We start from the raw sequence: 26,948 nt of genomic DNA, 5'->3' as shown, positions 1-26,948 counted from the left end.
TTTACATACATAAGGTGCTTCGCTACAGCGCCACAGATATGGCGTATTCAGCGCTCAGCGCTTAGTTCCTAGATTCGTTGAACACCATGACTAGCACAGAATGACACGACATCACCGCATGAATACCCCGAAACAACAAGCCAGAACGGGGCTTGCAGGAGAAGATCAGAAGACGGACGGCTCTCCGAGTCCATGTACACTTAAGCCACAATACCAACATTTCATTCCACGGTTTATATTGCGAAGATTCCAAGTCGGACCTGTGAAGTGTGTTTTCAGAGTCCTCTCGAGCACTCTGCATGTAGACACTAGACTGGGACACTGAATGTCATTTTTACAGGTCCAATAAAGAACGAGTCAAAGAATTCCGACGCACCGGTGTTTATCCTGAATACGTCCACTACTATGATATTGCCACGGGTAGCCTTAACATTCGTCCTATTGGAAAGGTTTACGGCGTACCGAATTTCTACCAGGACGTCCACAACACCGATAATATCAACGAACTGGAGGAGAAATTAGCAGCCCTCGAACGTCAAGCAGCCTCCATCATTATGGACTTGCATGAAGCGCTTCCTAAGGGTACTTTCACTCTGAAGCGGAGGCCTCTAGAGCTCCTGCGGAAGTTCCTGTTTATCATGCATTATCGCAATGTATCTTGCTCCGGTATCTACTTTCAAGCAGATCACCCAGAGAATGCAGTGGCTCGTCAGTGGATTGAGTCCTTCATGAAAGCGAAGGGTATTCAATCCGCTGTCGAGATATGGCTACACTTCCTCAGATACTACCTGGACGCGTCTCATTCAGACATCATGCGAGATGCTGCAGAACTCGTAGAGAAGTACGGCGAAGAAGGTCTTCAAAAAATGATCACCAAATCGCATATCTTACCTGATCTCGAACACTTCCCAGCTTACACTTACCACGTTCTCGCAAATAACTATTTCTTCAGTATCTGGGAAGCCGTGGAAGGGGAAGAATTTATCGTCACGCACAACGCATTTGGTTTGTGGGAGGGTTTGAGAGGTGGCTGCCCTGGCCTGCACCGCATATTCGTAGTCAGTCCTCGCATTGCCATCGTCCTGCGCCATGTGGTTTCACGTCCAGAAATGAAAGAAAACATAAAGCCGGATGCGTTTGTGAGCTACTTGCTCGACGTGAACCCGGCACCGCCAACTCCAATTTACTCCCGTGGAGAACACGGTACATACATCAAGCACGTAAATTTCCAATCCGCGATGTCAGTTGCACGTTACAGATCCTCCCAAGAAGGGGAGAATGACAGCTTTGTGTTCAAGATCACAAAACTGTCGCGACCCCAAACATTACAGTTCAATTTCGTTGTGCTAGTCAACGTGACGACGAAGACATGCGCTCTGACCTTCCTGTCAAGGGGGAGTATGCTTCGCACCGCGCGTGCGTTCCAGAGTTCGCCAGCCAATTTCCGAGCGAGCGAGCTGTTCGTTCCGCTCATCACGCAATTGTCGAATACCATGGAGACAGGAGTGTCGGCTCTTCGCCCACCATTACAGTCACCAGCGGTTTTCCTCGACCAGGACGTTGACGCACTTACACTCGTCGATATAGAGCTCTATGTGCTTCTAATGCAGATATGCACAGGTAGTAGGCGGTTCGAAACGGCATACGACAGGGCACATCTAGTCTTTACAATCATGGAGAAAGCAAAGCCCACTTTATTTGCAGACGAAATCAGCCGAGAAGTCGAAAAGGCTTTCAAGGTCTGTAAAGAGAAGGATGAGATATCTCCCGCAGAAGGCGTGAGCTTTGCTCCCTTACCCTCTTCGATTTCCAACGAGTCGTCATCTCAGCTCTTCCAATTCATGATACCTTGCATGAGCAGACTGGGCGCGGTGATGTCCGGAGGTGAAGGGAGTTTGGAAGAGCTCCAAGATGAAGTCGCCGTAATGAGCTTTCTTGCATGTGCGTCAAGCAACCCTGGAGTGTGGCATGCGCTTTCGTGTATCAGCCCACAGGCTCCCGAAATATTGTCAAGGCTATTCAAGAAAGACACTCTAACAGATGTATCTGTTAGGATCTTCACGCGGAATATGTACCGCTCCCGGGCTTCGCCATCATCGTTTTCTTCCGGGTTTCACCTGGCATATTCGTTACGAGCAATGTGCGGGATGGCTGGGCCGACCACCAATCCCATCAGTCAGAGCTACTACCAGTTAACGGCATCAATGATCCAATGTCTTGGCCGTATAACACTGAGGTCCCTGCCGGAACCGTACGCTTCGCAGCCACGCGAGAGGCCCAAGGCCCGGCTTGTCTACAAGATACCAGAGAAGCATTCAGACTTACTTTTCTCGATTATGAAAGTGATACTGCAAAAATCACTCCCGGGATATGAGCCGGCGCCAGGAGGCGACACTCTAGACCAGACCGTCAGAAAGTGGATAGATGAGATGGCCATCGTCGGTTGTCTTGCATGGTTGGGAAAGCACAGGAGGAATTTTTTGGACTGGGTTCTGGATGGGTTTCCACAGGAATCGGATAAGAACTTCAAGCTGTTTGAAGATGAAGAAGTCATTGGGAGTACTTGAATGATTCAGGTTGTTCGAATTGATCTTTTAAAGTGTTCATGATCACTTACTGATCAGACGCATCAGTTGTACATATTTTTTGAATAAAATCAAGACTCATTGAGGAACCGATTTCCAGACTCACGGCAGTGTAAGTGTCTATACTAATAGTCTCCCGCTGTCAGACCTTGGACTTCGGAAGACAGTCGTTCCTTCTTTGTCAAGCGGCAATGCTAGCAAGTATCATCATGCGACAGCGGTAGTTTGCACCGACTGACGTAAGCCCTATGCATAGTTCTCGGATAATGCCGTTTGGATAATGATAGCTTCCAAAAATCCTTCCGAATCTCCAGCCCATGCCGACGCCTCCCTCGATTGTGTGATGCAACTGACATGCACAAGGTGACAGATGCTTGTAGATATGAATCGCTCACCTTTGCCTCTTCATGATTTGGTGAATGCTCACTCAGATCTCTCATTCTACTCCCGCTCATCTCCTTGCTATGCTCATTCGGGATAGAGGCATCCAGTCGAACCATGAGTCCACGCGATTCATTCCTTTTCCTCTCCGTGACCCGGATGCATTTTGCATCTGAGACTAAATTGGCCAACTGGGCTTCAAGATGTGCCTCCTCCGCTTTCGACAATGCTTCAAAACGTCATAACCTAAATAAATGCCACGACGGATCCTCGACCAAAATATCTCCTCCCTGCAGAAACTCGGCATGCATTTCCCTACACCATACTGCTAGTTTTTACATATACATGTTCCTGGAAGACAATCGAATTCATGCTGATTTCTGCGTCGGAAGCGGCCACAAGTTTTGTGTGATACTCTCGAACGCTAAGGATGAGGCGTGGTCCCAGCACAAACATTTGCACGAACGATAGAATTTGAAGAGCACCCGTGAGAATCTGAGCTCCCATAGAAGGTGAAATCTACAGAAATGGTGAGCAGCGGTTACAAGGATATGTAAGCGACTGGTCGGCGCACCCAGAGCCCAGGAGAGAGATTACTCAACTCAAGGCAAGAGACACAAGCAAAGCTAGCGCGTGCAGAAATTAAGCATGAAAAGACAGCCACATTCACACTACGAGCTCACCATGCAAAATAAAGCACGTGCGATTGTATCAGCACTCTAAAACAGTCCCCGATAGTCGATCCTGTCGACTGGCCGAATCGTCGCAGGTCACGGAAGTGTTTCACAGCAATCCAGACTGAAAGACACAGTGCGAGGACCTCCCAAACCATGTTGAGCACCCAAACCATTGAGGACAAAAACTGGACATCCCCCTCATATCCGTAACTGCACACATACATGCCAGAGAGTATCAGTTCCTCTGGTGTTCGTCCAATGAGCTGGGTTCTTCGAGTCAAAAAGTAAAGCTTACCCCCTGCAGAATGCTTGAATATTATTGCTGCAATTACTATGCAGGCGATGTTTACAGCCAGGAAGATAATAACAAGAAAGATAAGCATCATCCTGGATCTCTGATACATAGCATACAACCGAGCAATCATGATGACTTGCATCGTATTTCAGTTGAGTCAATATCACTGAGGTATGGCAGCTCACCGCCCAGCATGGCAGGTACGAGCACATTTGTCCCATTCAATGCGTAGTCCAAAATATCGCCTGAAATACCCAATTAGTGGTCGCATCATACTAGAATCAAACACTCTGACTCACATCTGTGTAGTCATTATGTCGAATCAAGTTCAATGGTCAGAATCTCACTTACCCCTACAATGAATGAATTCATTGAATGGGAATGAGATAGTTGCGGAACACTCACAGCATCTGTCAGCGAGACTGTTGTCATGTATTCTGTGTGCCACCGATCAGAAAAATCGAACACAGTATATATGAGACATACGCAGGACGCAGATACTGATAATGAGAGACGGGCTATTAGTATAGCACCAAGTTGTTGGCCTCAAAAACATACACAGAATATGGTATTCCAATATAGCGCACCTAGAACATTTTGCAGTCAGCACAACTTGCTAACCACGCTATAGTATAACATAAGGTACGAACAACGAGATACAGCATAGTCATGAGAGACCAGTGTTGCCTCTGCCCAAACCTCATTGTATTGCTTTTCTTCCGTTATGAGACCTTGTCACTCACCCAGATCAGTTCAATCTATGACAACATTCTTAGCAAGTTGGCTGCTCCGACAATAGCACCGACGTACCTCTTGTCCAAGTGATAGTACTGGAAATATCATGAGAATAATATCAGCGGTTTTTGAACACTGTCCTGCTCACCCCAATCGTAAACCACCACGACGCCGGCGCCGACTGCAAAATCACAAGTCAATGTTAGATCCAGACATCACTAACTGATACGACGAACTCGTCCAATAGCTTAAAAAAATACTCCAACTGATCAACGGCCACAGACTAGGATCATTTGATACTACGGTCATATTCGATAGTGGGTGAGGGATGTTGGGGGTTATGACAATCTAGTGTTCGTGCTAGATATATCACCATTCAGCACTTGTATCGCCAAAATCGGCATCATGAAAATTTATGCCCACCTCGAGGCCTTTGAAGTTAGAACTGCGATACGAAATCAAGCAAAAGTGGGAGTCTTTGATTAATGAATCAAAGTATACTTTGATTCGGTTCCTGATACCCTGTAATCATTCGGATCTTACTCGGTCCAGTTTCAAATCCCGTACACCCATTGTGCGCATCCGTGATAAAACACTGACCTTCGTGCTCGGATGATAAGCTGTGGGTTTGATTTGCAAATCTACCCATTTACGGCAAGTGCTGCAGCTGCCGTGATTTAGTTTTTGTACGCTATAGCGAATATACTCTGAAATCGAACATTCTTTCAACTTTCCTCATAATTAAAATAAAAGACTTCCCGCTATATATATCGATACAATCACTCTTCCGGATCTGTTCATCTGCAGCTTCCGCAAGCTATATATTCGTGCCCCTCCTCCACACGGGTAGCATCGTCAACGTTCCCATCTTCCAGTTAATATCCAGAACGTTCTCTAACCGGTGCTCCCCAGCCTACATCAAATTCAAATCCACATGCGAGTATCATATATATATATGTTTCATCAGCCAGCATGCTGGCATAGCATTAATGCCGCCCGCGCCTTCATCGCCTAAATATTAACTTCCTGTGCATCGCCATCGAACTCGGATCCACTCCCTGTCCTTTTACACGTAATTACTTGCAAACGAGTTTACTTGGGACATTAATGGTCCCATAGTGTCGTCTTCACTGCCGCACTTTCACATTCATCATTCACACGTGCCATTTCTTTTTGCGAAACTGTATCTAGACAATCAACACAAGATAGGCATCTTCCGTGAACTTCCCTGATCTAAGATATGCTCTGACCCTGCACCACTCACTCTATCCATATGGACAGTTCAGATTAACATGGTAACGACCAGGAAGCAGACTCATCGCCTTACCAGCTATCTCGGCTTCCACTCGCTGGCATCACGAATCATTGCCATTAATTCAATGCTATTCCTTCTCTCTAGCTCCCCACATCCCATCCGTTATTTCCCTCGCACTCAATTTGTTTTCATAAACATGATTTTCCCCATTCGCCTGAGTCAAGTCCAGATGGCAGGTGTCACGGTGGGAAACTTAAAGTCAGAAAGGCCTGTTCGTTCCCTCCGTCCCTAGTAGTTTTCTGTTTTGAATATTATTATCCCTGGCGTTGCCACCTGCAACCACGGCGAGCAGGCATGGGGAATACGATGACGAGCTCTCCGGGCAACCCTGGACCCTCTATTTCTTCCTCGTTGCACTCTTCGACATTCTTTGTTAAATCAATCCATAGGCATAATGACGAATAATCTGGGATGCACGAGCTCGAGGAACCAACATCAAATCGTACAGCGAGGTTTCCGAAAAAGCTGCGCGGACCGACGGTGAGAGCCTCAAGTGCCCATAATATTGAAAATCAGCCAGAGCGTTGTCAGGCTGTCGCGAGGACTTATATATTAAGGCCGATCGACAAGATCGACATAAATATAAACCTGTTTTACACTGTGGATCTCATAAACCATTAGGATACAGAGTATGGCACAGTCATACAAATCAAAAGCATAAGTGCGTGGCAGAGTGTGCACGAGTAAACAGTCATTCCGAAGTAATTTCAACAGTACCTTTTGCACATCGACAAGCAACAACTCCCCAGCTGTGATATTTTAAGCGCAACATGCACATGGGCTGCGTTTCGATGATTCCATGTTCATCTGCTGTTGCCATTCAGTTATAGCATCCCTTTTATCATCGAATAATAGCAGGACTCGGATCGGAAAAAGGCCATCCTGATCACTGCAACCAGGATTATCTGCACAACCTGGGCGTCGTTGTGGCTGCGTTTACTTATCCTTCACTGAAACGTGACGTTCTGGCTCAAGCGCCGGCATGACGATCACGACGAGAATTAGAAAAAGGATCAGGCATAATCTGATGCGCAAAATATTAATGTGGCTGAGGCATCTTTAGAAGCACGAACACAGTTAAATATGACACACGCAACATCACATGCATGCGCTGGTAGCATGTCACGTAAGTAGTCCTTTCGATCAGATGAGTCTGAACTGTGCGCGGGCGATAATAGCGTAATTGTCACGAGTCATGTAAGAAAAATTCTCGGTGACGTGCCGTAGAGTTACTAGGAGCAGTCAGGATACTGATCACGAACTGCTTGTCGAACCCGAGAGACTACAAAAAAGCCAAAAAAAACTTACGTAAAATACAGGAAGACGCAATGGACGTACCGTCACATCATGATCAGGGAGCTCGCGATCCGACACAACCGGCGTGAAGTCAACGACAAAGCAGAAGATGTCTCTAAAGTAGTTAGCACGGGAGGTTAACTTAATCTAGTGGCACGTAAATATTAGGTACCACTATATTACATAAATAAGGTGGTAAATGTAATGTTCAAATGAGTTAGTCTCGCGCTTCCAAGTTCTTGAGTAGTGGAAGTGCACTACTGAGCTGTAGTAAAATCCTGCAGGCCATTCAATCAAAGGTCGTTACCAGACTTCCGCTGCAGATACTTACTAACCGACACTCATTTCCTGCACAGATGGGACTCGAATATATCTCCACACGATGAGTCCCGGGCCCAGTCACATTCCAAGCCAACGTAGTCGCTTCGAAGCCTTGCTATTGTTCGCCTCCTGCAGTGTTGTTAGATTAACGTTTAATACTGACCATCATATAAAACAGCCAGCTAGGAAGGATGACTCAGGGAGTTTAAGATGGTTCCCTCCAGAGCGTTTTCGTCTCTTCTTGCCCTACCGGCGCTTGCCTTCCTCTCGCTGTCAGCGAGCGCTTTGCCTCATCTTCGGACGGCGTCAAGCACAGCTGCTCTCAAGCTCGCCGTTAGAATCAATTCGTATGGGATCAAGAACATCGCGGCTGCAGATCGAGCTCGAATCCAGGCCTTACAAGCTGGCGGCAGCTCCTCCATCGATGCAACTAATGCTGTGGCGATGTACACCGCTGACATTGGCGTGGGGAGTCCAGCAACGTACTGTAAGCTGCTCGTGCTCCTGCAATCTTGCTAATTTCATACATTGTCAATTTCATACAGACACACTCGTGCTAGACACCGGAAGCTCATTTACCTGGATCGGGGCCAACAAGACTTACCAGCCAACTACCACGAGCCATGACACAGGCAATCAATTTGTGAGTATTTGTTTCTATGTGGCACATACATTTTGTCAAACCATTTCCAGTCTGTTATATATGGCGGTGGGATTTATGCTTCCGGAGAAGAATACACAGACACCGTAACGCTAAACTCTGATCTGGTCATTAGCGACCAATCTATTGGCGTCGCATCTAACCACCCATATCTGGATGGTACAGATGGAGTTCTTGGCCTTGGACCAGTTGATTTGACGGTTGGCATCGTCAACAATGAAAATGAAGTTGCAACTGTGATGGACAACCTTTATGCGCAGAAAAGTATCAGTTCGGAAGTACTCGGAGTGTTCTTCGCACCTGCTTCCTCTGACGATAGCAGCGGCGAGCTCACATTTGGCGGTTATGACGCCTCCAAAATTACTGGAAACATCAGTTATGTGCCGATCACATTAATATATCCAGCCAGTATGTATTGGGGCATTGATCAGTCCATCAGCTATGGGCCTACGTCCATTTTGGCCGAGACAGCTGGTGTCGTCGATACCGGAACCACCTTCATTCTCATTGCATCTGGTAGGTGTCCTGTGCGACGTTGAAACCCTTTTAATCCACTGTTCAGATGCCTTCGACAAATATCAGTCTGCTACGGGGGCAACCCTCGATGAGAGCACTGGCTTCTTAAAGATCTCATCCGACCAGTACAGCCAGCTCTCATCCTTGTATTTCACTACTGGTGGGGTTACTTATGAGCTCACCCCCAATGGGCAAATTTGGCCTCGATCATTGAACACAGCCATTGGCGGTACCACCGACAGCATATACCTGGTTATCAGTTCCACTGATACTCCCTCTGGTTCTGGCCTGGATTTTGCGAACGGCTACTGTTTCCTGTACGTTGAGCTGCTCTTTTACTGGGAAGATCAATTGCTGAATTATTCTTCCACAGCGAGCGGTTTTACTCGGTGTATGACACGACGAACTCCCGAGTCGGGTTCGCCACCACTGAGTACACCTATGCCATGACAAATTAACCACAGTCCTTCAGGAAGATCACATACCCGGGCCACATCAACCTCACAAGAACATTTGAATATTTCATCATATTCATTTGACCCTGTTGATATTACGTACGAGCTCGTACGAGTCGTAGTACTGGTGAACATAAATAACTTGAGCCGTTGAGTGTCGTTCAAATTCCGCTTCGACGAATTTTAAATTCATCGATGCATCGATCACCTGCTCTTAACATATATGAAGTGCTTCACAACAGCGCCATAGACATGGCATATTCAGTACTCAGGGTTGAGTTCCTAGATTCGTCGAACTCTACAGAATGACATGACGATTGCCTACTATTTCTTCAGTCTGGGAAGCCGCAGAAGGGGAAGAATCTATCGTCACGCACAACGCATTTGGTTTGTGGGAAGGTTTGGGAGGTGACTGCCCTGGCCTGCACCGCATATTCGTGGTCAGCCCTCGCATTGCTATCGTCCTGCGCCATGTGGAATTGCATCCAGAAATGAAAGAATACATGAAGCCGGGTGCGTTCGTGAACCGCTTGCTCAACGTGAATCCAGCACCACCCACCACTCCAATTTACTCCCGTGGAGAACACGGTACACATATCAACCGCGTAAATATCCAATCTGTGGTGTCAGTTGCAAGTTACAGATCCTCTCAGGAAGGGGAGAATGACAATTTTGTTGTACTAACGTGACGGAGACATGCGCTCTGACCTTCCTGTCAAGAGGGAGTATGCTCCGCACCACGCATGCGTTCTGGAGTTTGCCAGCCAATTTCCGAGCGAGCGAGCTGCTCATTACACAATTGACGGATACCGTGGAGATAGAAGTGTCGGCTCATCGCCCACCATTACGGTCACTGGTGGCTGTCCTCGACCAGGACAATGACGCGCCTACACTCGTTGATGTAGTGCTCTATGTGCTTCTAATGCAAATATGCACAGGTAACAGGCGGTTCGAAATGGCATGCGACAGGGCACATCTAGTCTTTAGAATCATGGAGAAAACAAAGCCAACTTCATTCGCAGATGAAAATAGCCGAGAAGTCGAGAAGGCCTGTTGGTGTTAATCAGAAAAGCTAATAACAGAGACCAGCGTCACCTACATCAGACAGTGCACCGTCCTGGTACAACGGCAACCTTCAGCATAAGGGAGGATGGACACCGTGCACGGGTGGGAAGGATAGATTTACGAGGTGTTAGTAGATGAGAAACAGGTTACTCCCCGAATGGCCTATCTCCATGACCGAGTAGCCCATCCCACAACATTTGAAGTTCTTGATGACTTCTCCACTGCCTAGCATTCAATCGGACGCATAGGACGCCTTGACCTCCACTGAGAATGCAGGTGACGCATACGACGATCTAGAAACCGAGGATCAGTTCTCGAGTCGCGTCCGAAAGTGTCCAACGTTGCAGGGTCACAGCATCGCGCCATGCTACAGACCTCTTGGAATATCACTTTAATGGCTAATTTCCAGCGTCCCTTTGAATGGACATGTAAATTCCAGCGGGAATGCGCCTGGAAGGGACTCGAAGATTCTTTCCACTGATGTATATAGACAAAACGTGAGAATAATGGAACGGATACGAAGGTAATATGGAGTGACTCACCTTCAAGTCTGATGTATCGGCTTTCTGAGCTACTAGACATGATGGTGCGAAGAAGGAAAATGACGAGTGGGTTGAGTGGTGGGCGGAATGGGTGAGGCGGGAAGACAGCAGTGGGAATATGGGGACTGTGGATGGAGTTCAGCTGAGAGGGAGAGGAGAGGTTGAATGTCATGCTGCACGTGTATTTCCGTGTTGTCAAGGGCTGTTCAGCGCGATATATGCTGGTATGAATGCACTAAGCACGAAAGAAGATGGCTGGTTACATAGTGTTGGCGGAAGAGCCCGCGCTAAAGAAGCTTAGACAGTGTCATGATCGATTTTCAGCGAATGTGACCCGCCGAGGTCGAAGGGGACATGCGAGTCTCAGAGCATCTGGTCATGATTGCTGCTCTTGGACTTGTGTCACGGAGTCGTGCCACTCATTTAACACATTAAGGCAAGATGCAGAATCGAGTGTATTTCCTGAGGCAATGGCAAATGCAAACAATGCAAACCGCTGAAAACGGCGTGCACAGAAAAGTCGACCAATTCTGTATGACGCTTCCCTCCCAGGTGCGTCGCGTCGCTGGACAAAGCCTCTAGAGTCCTGCCTGAGTAAGAAAACGTGTCGGTAAGTGTGGCTTGACTAGAGTGCTAGCCTCGTCCTTCGTTAACATTTCTGTTGGATATGCAGCTGAGGGTGCTGAGGAATCGGCTGTTTAAAACACGAAGTCGTTTATTTCTGATGAATCAGAAGAGTCTGAGTTTCTGGACGAGCAGGACGAGGTAGAAGAGGAACAGAAAGAACAGGAGGGAGAGCAGAAAGAAGGAGAAGAGTTGGGAGAGCGGGAGAAACACAAGAGGAATGGCAGGAAGAGCTCGTCTATAAGCTGACAATACATTGATGGTCCAGATTTTGGACGCGCAATTGCGTGCAGGGCGATAGCAGGATACGTACGTGACTTGAAAAGACCTGAAATACGACCCCGGTCGATCTACCTCTCGATCACGAATAATATTCTATTCGCGCAACCTTGTTCGGCGAATTTATGGAGAGGGCCGGAGGATCAAGCTCAGCTTGAGCATAACGTGTACATTGTCTTCTTTGTGGCGCAGATTCAGAACAGAAGGGATGTCATTGAACGATGTAGGAGTCGATCCTAAAATACTGTATTTCTGTGCTCTTCAGCGGAGGCATGTGGGACCTAAATGAGATCTACATCATGGTAAGTAGCAAATGCGTGCACATGTTGATCGGACGGAAATTGCCGCGTCATTGGTGAACATTAATTATCTAATCTGGTCGCTCAAAGTTCAACGTTCAAGCTGAACCGGGGCACTCACGTTGCCCACACCAGGCGCCTATGACCCCTGCATATCGTATCAGATTCCTTGCCTGAATCTATGTCGAAAGTGTTCAAAATTCCTACGTGCGCGATTTCTCCGCAATATGATGGAGCCAATCACCGAATCCCTGCGTTTCAGTTGCATTCCTGACCTTACTGATCACATAGTGGCGGCCAAGGGTGAACATCCTGAGGCTACAAATAGTCATCATCATATCTGTAAGTGCACCTGGGACCGACGGAATTATTCTCCGGTATGTGCAAGTCAAACAATCAGCGTGGAGTGATAATTATCACATCTTCAGGTCACGGTGGCGGTCAAGGTTATTAGGGTACTACAACCCAATAATGCCTTGGATCTCACCGAGAGATATGACGAATTACTACAAGAAATCAGAGTATGGGGAAGACTTCAGAACGAACATATTTTGCCTGTGCTCGGATACGTATACGGACATGGTCATTTACCTAGCCTTGTGTTTCCTTGGATGGAGAATGGGAGCTTAACCAACTTCTTGCGTGAACACGAGACCTTAGAGCGTGGTGAACGTTTTAGCTTGGTGGGTTTCTCTGATTATTATGGGATTCATGTACAAACGAATTTCCGTATGTTCAGCTGCGAGATATCGCCTTGGCACTGCAATATTGTATGTCTGCTCATCTACAAAAGTGTAGAATCTCAAGTGAAATTTTTATCAGTGCATTATATCGCAGTAGTTCATGGTGATCTAACAGGTGTGAGTTCTTACTAAAATCAATAAGGCAGATGAGCACTAATTATCTCCCATGTACTGGTGCGTCAGGATAACATTTTGGTTGACTCGCAGGGGCGTGCTTTTGTAACGGGCGTCGGGCTTTCCAAGAGGCTTAACGAGTTCGCGTCTAACCCAGAGTCTGGTTCGGGCGACATCCGTTCGGCCACTATTCGCTGGATAGCTCCCGAGTTGGTCGATGATGAAGAGACCTTTCCCACTTCCAAAAGCGATGTGTGGTCTTTTGGTTGCAACATGATTCATGTACATCAACTCATTCGTCGACATTCAAGCCTACGCTATGTATCTAACGACCATCTCAGGTGCTTTCTGGGCAGTTGCCCTGGTGGTCGATTCGGTCTAACCACATTCCCCTCCAACTACTTGCAAAAAAGGTACCACCACTACCACCAGTAATTAAGCATCAGGCCCAAGATTCATCCTTCCTCCGAAAATGCTTCTCTTTTGCGCCAGCAGACCGCCCTTCTGCAGATCAGACATTAGCCTTTGTACGCGAGGCACTGAGGACGGGAATGCCGCGAACCACGGAAGTTGTGGCGGTGCGTCTGCTAAATAAGTGCCCACATACACATGCAAGCTGATCTCCATATCAGCACGATCATGAAAAAGGCATTCCTCCCGTGGCTCGGCATGATCACGACAAAGGCATTCCTGATGTTGTAGCCGAGTTCAAACGACGTGTTTTTCTGGTTCCATCACATTTGATCCATATCCCCAAAATGGAATTGATCTCGCGGGACAAACTTATTACGATACTGAAACCAGAGACGATCACCGAGGATGACATCCGTCGGTGTAGGGGATGGTCGAGACAGTCTGCCATAGAGTCGGCTGTGGTCAACCTGCTCAAATATGCCATTCTATCACACCGATGGGGAGATTCGGAGCCGACATTTCAAGACCTAAATCGCGAAGGAGCGGGTTACAAGAAACTGGAGAAGTTTTACTCAAAAGCAAAGGAGTATGGCTGTGACCTCGCATGGTCTGATACCTGCTGCATTAACAAAGAAAGCAGCTCAGAGCTCGACGAAGCAATTCGGTCGATGTACATGTGGTACCGCGAGGCCTATATATGCATAGTGCACTTGGCTCAGACAAATTCATGGGATATGCTGGAAAATGACGAGTGGTTCTTTCGTGGCTGGACGTTGCAGGAACTTCTTGCACCCCTTAGGATGAGGTTTTATTATGGTCCAATGTGGACGCCCCTTACACAAAATCCCAACGACAAAGATGACGCCCAGGTTGTTCATGCTCTTCACCGCGCTACCAATATCCCCGAAAATGACCTGCGCAACTTCCGCTCCGGGCCAAATCGTGCCTGGGAGAAGATGAGCTGGGCGGCAAGTCGAAAGACAACCCGTATTGAAGATGTTGCCTACTCTCTTACTGGCATCTTCGACATCACCATGACGGTCGCATATGGAGAAGGAGATCGAGCTTTTAAAAGATTCATGGCAGAGCTCATTGAAAAGTGCAAGGAATGGCAAATTCTTGTGTGGGCTGGCGGACTCCCTGGTCGTCCAACGGAGCCTTCCTGTTATCACACAACAGATGAAGCAGCACTCGAGATGCTCAAGAACCACGAGATCTCGTGGTGGGGAGAGGGTTGCGGTGATGACGACTTCTCAGTCACGAAGCGTGGCGTGCAGGTCAAGCTCTTCATGGTCCCTGCCTCTATTGACCAGAGTCTCTGGCAGTCGGTATTCCTTTCCCGTCCCACTGATAGCATTATGGCATCCGAGTCACCGCTCGGAAAGCTGGTTGTGCAGTCTCCTTTCTTTCCACCTGCATCTACGACAGAGTGGGCGATCGGGATCGTTAACTACCACGATCATGATGACGTTTTGAAAGGAAAGCTGAAAGCGGGACAAAATTACATATGTTTCCTCTTGAGGCGGTTTTCTCGCCCTGGACTGGACACCGTGCGCAACCATTGGAAAAGGGAGGTCACGGACAGGATTTTGACGGTTCGTTGCAATCACGACTTCGAAAAAGAAGTAGAGATTGTTTGGTTATAAATTCTGGAATGGTGGTAGAGGATTGAAGCTGATTATCTGGAGAAGACCAGTGTAGCACCACTGGCACGTACAGCAGACCGCGTGCTCGACCATGTTACAAACGGCTCACAGTATATTCAATAAAATTAATTCAGAATCTTGATAGGCTTGTAAATTTAATGAAAAGTGGGGGACTGCCGCTTATGATCTTATTTATAGGTCCTGCTGCGACGCTAGGCAGGACACGTTCCTTCTTCATGCACCCTCTCAGAGGTCCTTTTTGTCGCTAGACCATTGAACTAGATAAAGGCCAAACTCAGTCGTCAGCAGCAACCTTGTCCCACAAATACTGATGTTGCGTACTGTCACTTAGGGTGTTACAGACGTGGTTACCCCCTATCCATTTTCTCTTCTTACTTGTGTATTACGTCATGACCGCACTTAACTGTGCCATCATTAGACTAGCCGATCGCCATATCTGTATTACATCACGACCGCCACGTGCCGTCGCTAGATGACTCACTCCTCTTATCTCTGACTCGATCGCCACATGCCATCGCTAGATGACGCATACTCTTATCTCTGACTCGTCTTGATGACGCGTATGATACTGGCCCTAAACCTCTTACGTCTATATAAACCCGGTCCTGTACTTAGTTAGACTTCACTTTAATCTACTAGGTCTTACCTGAACTATCCTTCGCTTAGGACCTCCAATCCTAAGTCATCTGATAACCGACATTCAAGTCGAAGACACTCTCTTTGACTTGTCTTAAGAACCTTACATTTGTAGGGAGACGATTCGGCTTCAGGCGATACTCTTATCGAAGTACCTGTCATTGCACCCATCCTAGTCGACTTACAGTTCGCCGTAACAAAAGATTAAAGTCCACCTATTGACCCTCTCCATCCGGGAGGTTATAAACCAAGAAGACCCTCTCCATCCGAAGAGGTCCCAGAAGAGAATTCAGCAAGAGAATGAGCAACGTTCCCCTGAACCAGAAACATCACTTGATCAGAGATCAGGATGTCCACCGTCACCAACACTTCAGAATTGAAAGCCGGAGCTCCATCCACCTACGATGGGAGCCCTCAGCAGGCCCTACGATGGTTGTTTGCGATTAAGGTGTACTTCGCGCTTAACACTACAATCTACAACACCGACAAGAAGAAGGTTATTACCACTCTCGCGTATATGACAGAAGATAGTGCCATGGGGTGGGCACTCACCTTTTACACCGAAGTTGACAATACCGCCACCAAGACCTACGGGACTTTCGCGAACTTTGAAACCAAGTTCAAAGAAGCCTTTGTACCTGCTGATGCCATCGGCACCGCCATGAACAAGCTTAGGACATTGAGACAGACAGGAGACCTCACCTCCTACATCGCCAGTTTCAAAACTCTGGCCGCTCAAGCCAGTGTCAAGCAAGACGCCGTCCTGATCATGTTCTTAAACGACAGACTAAAGAAGGGAATCATCAACTCTATCTATCAGATGGAGACCATCCCAACCGACTTCGACAAGTATATTGCTGCAGTCATTTGACTCAACAGCAACTACCAGAGAGGTGTTGCATACCGATCCATTCATCAAGCCACTACCAAACTGTCAGGACAATGCTATGTGCCTAGACCAACTATCGACTGACACGATCCAAATGCCATGGAAGTGGATTGGCTTACCAAAGCAGAAAGAAGCGACCATATGAAGAAGGGACTATGCTTCATATGTCACCAGAAGGGGCATATGACCAGGACATGCCCGCAGAAGAAGAAGATCCCTGTTCGCAGAGAAGAAATGAGCAACAGTGAAGATGAAGATACAACGATCTGTCACCTCGCAGAGGATTTTTGATGTGGAAGACTGGATTGATGTCAGTATCTTCCGATGTAACCATCAGACTTGTACAAAGTATTGGAATTAGAAAGGAACTGCACATTCCCATTTCCCTCATTTCAAAGACTCGTCTGAAAACCGTCAAAACAACAGCAGTTGTGGACTCCGGCGCTGCCGGAACCTTTATCTCTGAAGAGTTCGTCAGGACTCACAAGATCCGAATGCATAAACTATCAAAACCATTCTGGGTTACTACCGTGGATGGCAGTTATGCGAAAGGGGGCGCTATTACCTGATATTGCATCCTTATCGTCAAAATAGATGAATGATCCATGATAGGAAAGTTCAACATCACGCGACTTGGTCGGCGTGATCAGATTCTATTAGGGATCCCATGGTTACGCGCCATGGACCCTGTAATCCGATGGAAGGCAGAAACACTAGAACTCTCTAAAACAGAGAAAAGCGATTTGATTGAAGAAGATGTTGATATCGAACGCGAAAAGAACGGACTACCTCCATTATTCCGAAAGAAGAAAGAACAAATGGACCCAGTCCCAGTCGTAGTGCTGCCAAAGGCACCTCCTGTGAAACCGGTTTTGCTATCAAAGGAACCAATACCCCGAGCCACGATAGAAGAGGTTATAGAAGAAGAAGAAGAAGAGATCCTCTCAGCACTGCCCAATTCAGACCCCATTCCCGACGATGATGACGACTCCTTCGATATCAAAGAAGATGTATGGACGACAGATTACGCACCACCCGTGCGAGAAGTCTCTACATACCATCTAGAAGACGACAAATTCTTGGTTGAATACCCCGTTGATGCCTCTGAGCTCTGGGTAATCACCAACATTTCGCTGGACACTCCTTTAACAAAGGATGGGACTAGTATTGCGGAACAACGACCGATGGTTACACCTCTGTCACGGCCTGCAGAATATGTAAAGACCAGTAATAAAGCGCAACAGTTTGCACTTGCTGCTGGGCTTGAACAGAAGAAGAAAACCTTCGAAGAACTCGTCCCCTCTTATCTTCACGACTTCAGTGATATCTTTGCAAAGGACGGTCTTAACCAGCTACCACCTGAATGACCCGGTATAGATCATCAAATCGAAACTAAACCCGGTTTCATTCCCAAGACGTCTAAGGTATACCCATTATCCGAAGTAGAACGAACAGTGGTCAAGGCATTCATTGATGAAAATGTAAAAAAGGGATTTATTTCTGAGTTGAAATCACCTCAAGTGAGCGGCTTCTTCTTTGTAGGAAAGAAGAGCGGAGACCTTCGCCCTTGTCAAGATTATCGGTACATCAATGAATGGACAGTTAAGAACACTTACCCGCTCCCCTTACCGCTCTCTCTGGTTGCTCGGTTACATGGTGCCAAATACTTCACGAAGATGGACATCCGTTCTGGGTACAACAACATTCGCATCCACCCAGAAGATAGGTGGAAAGCCGCCTTTACCACCGAATACGGTCTCTTTGAACCAAATGTTATGTTCTTCGGTCTTTGCAATTCCCCCGCTACCTTCCAGGCATACATGAATAGGACATTTCAACAGGAAATCAATGAAGGATGGCTCGTCATATATATGGATGACATCCTTATATTCTCTGATAATCTTACCTCCCACCACAAACGCACCCGATGCATCCTTGAGAAGATCCGCCAAGAAAAACTCTTCCTTAAACCAGAAAAATGCACATTCGATGCTCAGGAAGTAGAGTATCTTGGGATGATTATCCGCCCCGGATGATGCCAAGACCAGTGGTATTCGAGACTGGCCTGCTCCTACGACTGTAAAAGAAGTTCGGTCATTTCTGGGGTTCTGCAATTTCTATTGAAACTTCATTTCCCATTACTCTGACATCGCACGACCTCTAATCGACCTCACCAAGAAAACTGTCAAATTCCTATGGACAGAACAATGCTCATCTGCCTTTGCAACCCTGAAAGAATGTTTCATGAAACAACCAGTCCTTCGGAACCCAGACCCTAGTAAACAGTTCGTGGTCGCCACCGACGCTTCTCTGGTCGCTACTGGCGCAGTATTGCTCCAGACTGATGAAAACGGTGTCTATCACCCATGTGGATATCTGTCACAAACCCTGAACCCAGCAGAACGAAACTACCAGATTTTTGATCGCGAACTTCTCGCAGTCATTCACACCCTCACAGAATGGCGCCACTACCTAGAAGGAAACGCCCACCCAGTCATCGTATTCACAGACCATAAGAATCTCCTATATTTCCGAACTGCTCAGAAGTTAACTCGCCGCCAAGCCCGATGGCAGTTAATTCTATCCTGTTATGATATCGAACTTCATCATGTCACGGGAACTAAACTTGTTGCTCCCAATGCGCTCTCTCATCGTCCCAACCATGGGTCAGACTCAGTGGAAGATAATACCAATAAAACTCTTCTCCCTGATTCTATGTTTGTACGACTTCTCGACGTTGAGCTCATGACCACGCTCGCGAACCCCGACCCCACCGACCCTGATCCCATCTTTACTGCCGCCTCCGATGCACTAGATGGCCTTTCATTGCCTCTGATGAAATCCGCACTTACTGATTGGACCATAAAAGATGATATTCTTTATTATAAGGACCGCGCCTATGTCCGTCCTGCCAGGCGGCATCTCATTCTAGAATGATGTCATGATCACCCCACCGCCGGTCACCCCGGTTGTTTTAAAACAGAGGAATTAGTCAAACGAGACTTTTGGTGGCCTTCTATGGGCACCTATATCCGTAAATACGTCGAGAGTTGCGCCCTTTGTCAGCAGATGAAGTCCGATACCCACCCGACTGCCCCTCCTTTAGTCCCTATACCCTCCGCCACAACGACCCCCTTTGCTCAAGTTTCTGTTGATCTCATCACCGATCTCCCTCCCTGCACCGGTTTTGATTCTGTAATGGTCGTGGTCGACCATGGCCTTATGAAGGGGGTAATTCTTATCCCTTGCACCAAAACCATTTCTTCAGAAGGAGTCGCCAGCAAATTCTTCAAATACGTCTACCGACGATTTGGTTTACATGAGAAAGTCATCTCCGATTGTGGGCCACAATTCGTATCAAAATTCTCATGAGCCCTCGCCAAGCTTTTGAAATATGACATAGCGGCATCTACCACTTACCACCCTCAGACCGATGGCCAGACTGAACAACTCAACCAGGAACTTGAAACGTACCTTCGGATCTATTGCCGCAATCACCCAGAAAATTGGGTTGAACACCTCCCTATGGCGGAATTCGTGCATAACCACCGAAAGCATGACTCCCGCAACGCGTCACCCTTCTTCCTAATGATGGGCTACGAACCACGAGCCCTTCCCCATATCCTCTCCGATTCAACCGTCCCTGCAGCAGAAGACAGACTACGTTCTCTCCAAAAGTCCAGAGAGGAAGCTTTGTCATGTCACAATCTCGCAATGCAGTGAATGGCCGAGCGAACTCATGGACAGAAGTACCAACCCTGGAAAGTAGGAGATAAGGTTTGGTTGTCTGGAAAAAACCTAATCACCCAGCTGCCATCAAGGAAACTTGCGCCCAAGCGATACGGCCCCTTTCCGATCACCGCTGTCCTCTCCCCTATCATGTTCACTCTCCAACTACCTCCACAATGGAAAGTTCACCCCACGTTCCATGCTTCTGAACTATCGTCCTATCGCGAAACAGAGATTCACAGACCAAACTTCCACAACCCACCTCCTGACGTCATCGATAACAAAGAAGAATATGAAATTGACACGATCTTATCGCATAAGGGAACGGGTAAACGAAGACGCTATCTTGTATCCTGGAAAGGATATTCTTCCGCTAGCAATGAATGGGTCCCAGAAGGAAATCTCGCTAATGCCTCCGATATCCTTACCACCTATAAGAAAGCACATGGGCTGTAGATTTCCTCACAATGTCCCACATCGAACGACTACGCCTTTGTATCCTCCGCATCGAAGAGCTTACTGCTGCTATGAACACTGTCGCTGAGGGAAACGCTCACCCCTTGACACTTCTTGATTATCAAAACATCACCGCCGCCAACCTTGCCCAGCATGCATCATCCCCCGTAACATCACCACCAGTCTCCGACTCTACCCTAACCCTCACTGATGACTCCGTCCTCACCGACTACTTCTCGGTCATTGACCAAGTAGAAACTAGTGCCCTCTTCGAATCCACTATCACCTCTCAACAGTACGCCATTGAAATAGACCGTCTCCTTGGAGAATGGGGAGCAATATCTAGCAGCCTCATTATTAGGATTATTAGAGATGCCAGCCTTATTGACCATACCGCTGCTCTCCTTGACAACGAGCGCCACCAGACCATTTTCCGACACCTCCATATACATATTCGGAACACCGCAATCCGCCTCCTACCTGAGGAGACAAGAGATGCTATTAGAGAAGCTATTCATATCGTCACCGAGCGCATCGCTCTCAACCCCATCGCCCGACCACCATCCCCTCACGTCGCCATTCCTGTACCATCGCCAGCTCATGTTACAACTGCCGTGGAGCATCAGGATGATAATATCCCTCCTATTGCTATGCTTGATGTACCAGCTTCTCCTTCTCCTGACCCCATCCCCGTCGCACGTACTACACGATGACTCCCACTTAAATGAAGATCCTCACGCCTCGCCGCTAAGCGGGCTACATCCGTCTCCCCCACCAAGGCACCTCTCAAACGGTCAAGGTCACCCTCTCCCCCAAACCAGTCCTCATCTGTCACTATCATAAAAACGTCACCAGCCGACAATGTCATATGCCACAACTGCCACACTGCCGGACACCGCCATAAGAACTGTCCTGCATACTACTGCAGAGTTTGTCTGGAATATGCACCAGGACACTTATCAGTCTTTTGTAAAGAGTTGAAGGGTGAAGCAGTCATTCCGCTGGTATGGACTGATGTTGGGTTTTATGACGCTCTCGCTCGATGGGAGATTGAACAAGACGCCATTGCTCACGCCACCGCTTTACGGCAGACCACCGTCACTGAGGAGCAGGACGATCTCCTTGATTCCAACTACGACACGGACCCCATTTACTGGGCCAATCAGGATATTTGAAGTCAGTGACTTCATCCTTAAACGAGGGGTAATGTTACAGACGTGGTTACCCCCTATCCATTTTCTCTTCTTACTTGTGTATTACGTCATAACTGCACTTAACTGTGCCATCATTAGACTAGCCGATCGCCATATCTGTATTACATCACGACCACCACGTGCCGTCGCTAGATGACTCACTCCTCTTATCTCTGACTTGATCGCTAGATGATGCATACGATACCGGCCCTAAACCTCTTACATCTATATAAACCCGGTCCTGTACTTAGTTAGACTTCACTTTAATCTACTAGGTCTTACCTGAACTATCCTTCGCTTAGGACCTCCAATCCTAAGTCATCTGATAACTGACATTCAAGTCGAAGACACTCTCTTTGACTTGTCTTAAGAACCTTACATTTGTAGGGAGACGATTCGGCTTCAGGCGATACTCTTATCGAAGTACCTGTCATCGCACCCATCCTAGTCGACTTACGGTTCACCGTAACATAGGGAATGTGGGCAACAATAAAGAAAAGCTGCAGAAATTTCGCTGTCGGACAATATGCTACATGTGTGATGAGACTGAGTGCATTTCAATAGACAGGTTCCGACAAATAATTGAGATGGAATAACTTTCAGAAGGCACAGCTTAGAGGCTTGGATTTACCAGTAGTCAGGAGATGCTTGAGTACCGTGACATCCAATGAAGGGCCATCACCGAGTGTAAATCATTCTAGTGAACCAGAAAGCTTAGGCAATGCATATTTGAAAGTGTGCGTAACACAATCCACTCATGAAGGTTGGTTTCATTTGGTCAGATGAGATTGTGAGTGCATTCAATTAAAATTGAGAATGATGAACGAGAATAAGTGAACGAGCTCGATAGAATGAACACCTACAGCTTATGAATGGTGTTTAAGTTCTCAGCATCGCGTTCTATACACCGTAAAAATGTTGTCGGTAGGTTTCGAACCAACTCCAAGAGAAACAGATTTTGATTCTGTTGTAGTAACCACTTTGTTAAGAACAGTTAGATGGACCTCTGAGGAAACCATCCATGAGTGAATATCATAGTGTGTTCCGATAGAAAAAGACCTATCATTCGGCAGGTTTCGAACCTGCACGGTTGAAGAGAAACAGATTTTGATTCTGTTGTGCTAACCACCCAGCTAGGACCAGTTAAGATGAACATCTGATGAAGCCATCCATGAGTAGATATCGAAGTGTAGGCAAAAAAAACCTTGTCGTCGGCAGGTGTGACAGATTTTGATTCTGTTGTCGAAACTACCTGGCTATAAGACCAGTTGACATAGACCCTCAAGAAAACAATCCATGAGCGAATCTTCAAGGCATGCTCCGATATAAAAAACCTGTCGATCAGCAAGTTTCGGACCTGTATAGTTTAAGAGAAACAGATCGATTCTGTTGTAGTAATCACTTAGCTACTAATAAGACCAGTTAGATGAACATCCGACGACATGAGTGAGTGTCGAAGTGTGATAAGACATTTGCCGATAGGTTTTGAATCCGTGCTACCCAATATTTCTGGTGCCAGTTCAAGGCTTAGGCTATGACTACGTAAGATAGACCTTGAAAGATCTATCCATGAGTGAATATTCTAGGCGTGATAAAAGGACAAAGAGTGTTGAGCAGGTTTCAAACCTGCAACAGATTTTTGTCCTGTCACGCTTACCACTTGGCTAAGACTGGTCTAGTACAAGTCGAAGAATGTCATGCATTGATGGTAGAATCACATAGGATTAGCAGTCATTTGCCAACGCAAAATGAAATAAATAGTTTGATGGACGCAAAACAAGCACGAGTCGGGCCCGGCTGGCGCTATGCCCCTAATAGTTATTAAATAATTCTCACGGGGTCAAAAAGTGCCACTGAGCTGACTGGTCGACCTTGTGATACAAGGTAACATGATAGCTTTATAGCACTATCGGTCATATTGCGAGCTAGCGCTTAGGCCTCAGGTGCCATTATGTACCGTGTATCGGTGGCCCTCAAAGCGTGTGGAAAGCCAATAGGAGGGCAATATGCAAGTGCACGAAATTGTAAGTTATGTCTTTCACTCAGTCGTACAATACCAACTCGCTCTTAACAAATCGAAGCACTTATTCAGTAAAAGGTCGATTGATGTGCGCCATTGACCAGCAGGATGACATGAAATTCCAGTACTGGTTAGGGTGATAAACAGGAGCGAGAGGGGAGGAGCCTGAGCCAACAATGGTTGAGTCCTTCCATCCCAGCGCCTGTCGCCATTAATATTCTCGAGCAACTACTACTAATAGTTGATTGAGACGTAGCAGCAAACCACTACCTGGATCTTCGGCACCTGGGTCTCAACGTGCCGCCTCCGCCTAAATCATTCTTGACGCCAAGCAGGGCAGCAGTGAAACAAGCCTGATGCATCTTCTGTCTTTTTCATCCCCCTTCCTGGTAGCGCCTTGCCTGCATTCATCATCCCTACATCTTGTTTGAATATCAAGCCGAGGCCGCTTGCTTAGGATATCACAACTAATTGCATTTGCAGCACCTGATAGTACTTGGGTATTCACTCATTCGTACTCTCTGTCGTGCAACGTCTATATTTCTGGCCAAGAACACGACATTTCGCAACCAAGCTCTACCGCACCGAGTTGATTTTTATCCCATTGTCCGATTACCCCAATTTTTTTTGTAACAAGATCCGAGTACTCCTCGTTCCTTTGCTCATGACATTTCGGCTTGACAGAAGTCCAAGCATCCACAAGCAACTTTCCGGAGCATAGTGATCACCCTTCCCAAAAGACTATCGGCTCTTTGGAGTTTCTGGATAAGAAAACGAGACTGCGTCACCTGTACACCCATCCCCGACGAAGCAGGCTCGACGGCTGCTTGCTCTCCCTGCACAGAAGAGGGGAAAAAAGAATAGCCTCGTATGGAATTCATTCGCGCCGACCTCGAAGCGCACTTCCTTTGCCCGAACTGTGTGTGCCGTGCGAGCAGAGTTTCAAAAATAACCCGGTATCCTATCTTGCCGCCCATCACCGCTCAAGAACACTGCACGTCTTGACAGTTTTCTTTGTTCGTCGCGGTATATAAATATAGAAATTCTCTCTCCTATCTTACCGAACATGTTGAAGGCTAAGGTCTTAGTCACCCCTAGACCCCAACAACTCTTCGGCTAGTATTCCTAAGCCAAGCAAATCCTAGCAAATCCATTTGTCTTATGGCATAGAAGGTATCTGCGGCGGTCTTGCGCTACATTTTACCCTGTTGGAAATCAATCCGTCAACATAGTAGTATAGATATTTCTTTTTGTTTGGTGTCGCGTTTACTACCTTCAACGTACTTACTAAATACGGTAACTCCGCTCCAGGTACATTCGCTCGTCTCGTTTTCCCCTTCTTCCCCAGTCTGTTCATACTCGACTGGGGTAAGTCTCACTATATGATACTCACATTCCTTACTGATGTAGTACAGGACTTACGAAGTCCTTGTCTCTTTAGGTACATACTATATTAGTCTGTTCATACTCGACTGGGGACTTACGAAGTCCTTGTCTCTTTAGACGTGTGACGTCTCTTATACCCATGTCGTCCCCCACTCACTTTCTCTTCCACCCTCATTGTTACAAAGTCTACCCTTAACCAGCACTGATGTTTCCTCGGGGTTTGTCATTCTCGTCAACTTGTTGGGCGAGAATTTGTACATTGACGATTAGCTTCACTCTTTGGACGAGAATTTGACTTATGATGGACGATGAGCCTCACTCGTTCCCCGTCTATGCATATCGTTCATATTTAATTTTGTAATTCTGTTTACTGCCGCATCCCAATGCCCATTTTTTAATCTACTGGCTGTCCGCCTGTGAAGCCTGTGCCTCGTCAGGTGCGCCATTCAGTGTGCTAAAAGTGCTGATTGGTAACATTTGAGACTCGATGTGCAGTCCAAGTCTTCGACTTTTCCGAAGGTAGCTGAACAGAATTAAAACTTGGCAACTCAGCACCGCTCGGTAAGATATTTTCTGCTCGTGTATGAGGTCAAGCACCATCGCACAATTGCTGACGCCTGGTCCTGCGGTCTCCTTCTGCCTACCACCCCTAACCTCCGACTTGCGCCCGCGCCACGCGCCAGGCCTAATCGCAACTGCACGAAGCCTGGAGCTGCCTCCACGCCTCGAAAACTTATCAATACCTCCCACGCCAGAGTGTGACCTCTGGAGGTCCTCCCACTATTGCCTGTTGTCGCCTAGTCACCAGGAAAATATCGGAGTGTTTATTCAGCTTCATTCTACTTAGTAAACCACATGAGATAGAAGGTGATTTAAAAAAAATGCGAGTAAATTTGATCACAACAAACACTGAACATTGACTCATGGGGATACGAGATTATTTTTTCCCAAACAAAGTTAAGGAGACATGTCTACTATGTTCTATGCTCGTCCAACTTCGACGAAGGATCTCAAAATGGATCCGAAGCTATCAATGTCGTTCGAGTTGCCATTCACGAATGCGATAAGGTTGTCCTGCAGCAGTTGCGAGGGGAATATTCATTTTATATCTGGAATTCTCGAGATACGATGATGATTCTGATAAGACACGAGCAGTACTACAATCCTCCATACCTGCGGGCCTGGGAGATGCGGTTGAGGCCGGATATATCGATGCTGAATAACTCCGTGACGGCATGTCTGGCATTATCATTATCGGCGGTATAATATAAGATGAGTTGGGCGGAGGAAAGGGGGCGACGGCCACACGGCGGCATGCCTGGCATCCATGAGCTAAAAACATGCCTTCACTAATCACTGGAGAAGGACGAGGACAGCGAAAGTGACGGAAGAGTGGAGATTGGTGTGATGGCCATGGAGGGCGGTGAAACTTGACTTGGGAGTTAGAAAAGGATGGCGGGTATTCCGGACAACCAAAGTGATGGGTAATGAACAACCCGAGTCGTAGGTGGCACCTCTTCATGTTCGCGTTTACAAGTGCCAGCCTGAAAGTTGTCCCGTTCATGATCAAGATATTTTTACCACCGCTTATAGTCCCAAGCAGCTGACGAGGTTTTCGAGGTCTTGCCACATTACACTGCGCGTACCTCCATGGG

At 47.1% G+C, this 26,948-nt stretch overlaps 6 protein-coding genes across 6 annotated transcripts; 4 read left to right on the top strand and 2 right to left on the bottom strand.

The window, feature by feature from the left end:
• The first annotated feature begins 493 nt into the window (after positions 1 to 493).
• BJ212DRAFT_1331964 (uncharacterized protein) lies at positions 494 to 2,685 on the top strand. Its single transcript, XM_041334783.1, has one exon. It carries the CDS (start codon positions 555 to 557, stop codon positions 2,565 to 2,567), a length of 2,013 nt encoding a protein of 670 aa, XP_041196291.1. The 5' UTR covers positions 494 to 554; the 3' UTR covers positions 2,568 to 2,685.
• A 4,745-nt stretch (positions 2,686 to 7,430) lies between these two features.
• On the top strand, positions 7,431 to 9,272 carry BJ212DRAFT_1331961 (aspartic peptidase domain-containing protein). The gene is made up of 7 exons (XM_041334782.1): positions 7,431 to 7,583; positions 7,641 to 7,725; positions 7,784 to 8,092; positions 8,151 to 8,248; positions 8,299 to 8,782; positions 8,829 to 9,099; positions 9,156 to 9,272. The coding sequence occupies exons 3-7, from the start codon at positions 7,816 to 7,818 to the stop codon at positions 9,238 to 9,240; spliced, it is 1,215 nt and encodes a 404-aa protein (XP_041196290.1). The 5' UTR covers positions 7,431 to 7,583; positions 7,641 to 7,725; positions 7,784 to 7,815; the 3' UTR covers positions 9,241 to 9,272.
• A 1,176-nt stretch (positions 9,273 to 10,448) lies between these two features.
• On the bottom strand, positions 10,449 to 11,016 carry BJ212DRAFT_1296925 (uncharacterized protein; the record flags this gene model as incomplete). The annotated part of the gene is made up of 3 exons (XM_041332517.1): positions 10,449 to 10,595; positions 10,678 to 10,772; positions 10,845 to 11,016. The coding sequence occupies 3 exons, from the start codon at positions 11,014 to 11,016 to the stop codon at positions 10,449 to 10,451; spliced, it is 414 nt and encodes a 137-aa protein (XP_041196289.1).
• A 1,539-nt stretch (positions 11,017 to 12,555) lies between these two features.
• Positions 12,556 to 13,197, top strand: BJ212DRAFT_1199404 (kinase-like domain-containing protein; the record flags this gene model as incomplete). Its single annotated transcript, XM_041329048.1, has 3 exons — positions 12,556 to 12,733; positions 12,845 to 12,910; positions 12,941 to 13,197. Coding segments are annotated over 3 exons (501 nt in total), but the record flags the coding sequence as incomplete, so codon positions are not given.
• Positions 12,697 to 15,146, top strand: BJ212DRAFT_904112 (heterokaryon incompatibility protein-domain-containing protein). The gene is made up of 7 exons (XM_041344311.1): positions 12,697 to 12,729; positions 12,786 to 12,816; positions 12,869 to 12,904; positions 12,973 to 12,998; positions 13,063 to 13,185; positions 13,245 to 13,481; positions 13,536 to 15,146. The coding sequence occupies exons 5-7, from the start codon at positions 13,177 to 13,179 to the stop codon at positions 14,961 to 14,963; spliced, it is 1,674 nt and encodes a 557-aa protein (XP_041196287.1). The 5' UTR covers positions 12,697 to 12,729; positions 12,786 to 12,816; positions 12,869 to 12,904; positions 12,973 to 12,998; positions 13,063 to 13,176; the 3' UTR covers positions 14,964 to 15,146.
• An 11,058-nt stretch (positions 15,147 to 26,204) lies between these two features.
• Positions 26,205 to 26,931, bottom strand: BJ212DRAFT_1331933 (uncharacterized protein). Its single transcript, XM_041334781.1, has one exon. The coding sequence runs from the start codon at positions 26,855 to 26,857 to the stop codon at positions 26,324 to 26,326; it is 534 nt and encodes a 177-aa protein (XP_041196286.1). The 5' UTR covers positions 26,858 to 26,931; the 3' UTR covers positions 26,205 to 26,323.
• Positions 26,932 to 26,948: the final 17 nt, after the last annotated feature.

The sequence above is a fragment of the Suillus subaureus genome, assembly GCF_016647635.1.
Source record: "Suillus subaureus strain MN1 chromosome Unknown BJ212scaffold_6, whole genome shotgun sequence".
NCBI lineage: Eukaryota > Fungi > Basidiomycota > Agaricomycetes > Boletales > Suillaceae > Suillus > Suillus subaureus.
This window is presented reverse-complemented; position numbering and strand designations above follow the sequence as displayed.

Coding starts and splice junctions, on each gene's coding strand:
- BJ212DRAFT_1331964 (XM_041334783.1), top strand. CDS start 555: ATGGACTTGCATGAAGCGCTTCCTAAGGGTACTTTCACTCTGAAGCGG.
- BJ212DRAFT_1331961 (XM_041334782.1), top strand. CDS start 7,816: ATGGTTCCCTCCAGAGCGTTTTCGTCTCTTCTTGCCCTACCGGCGCTT. Junction 8,783..8,828: donor CTTCATTCTCATTGCATCTG/GTAGGTGTCCTG, acceptor TCCACTGTTCAG/ATGCCTTCGACAAATATCAG. Junction 9,100..9,155: donor GCGAACGGCTACTGTTTCCT/GTACGTTGAGCT, acceptor ATTCTTCCACAG/CGAGCGGTTTTACTCGGTGT.
- BJ212DRAFT_904112 (XM_041344311.1), top strand. Junction 13,482..13,535: donor GAACCACGGAAGTTGTGGCG/GTGCGTCTGCTA, acceptor TCTCCATATCAG/CACGATCATGAAAAAGGCAT.
- BJ212DRAFT_1331933 (XM_041334781.1), bottom strand. CDS start 26,857: ATGAACGGGACAACTTTCAGGCTGGCACTTGTAAACGCGAACATGAAG.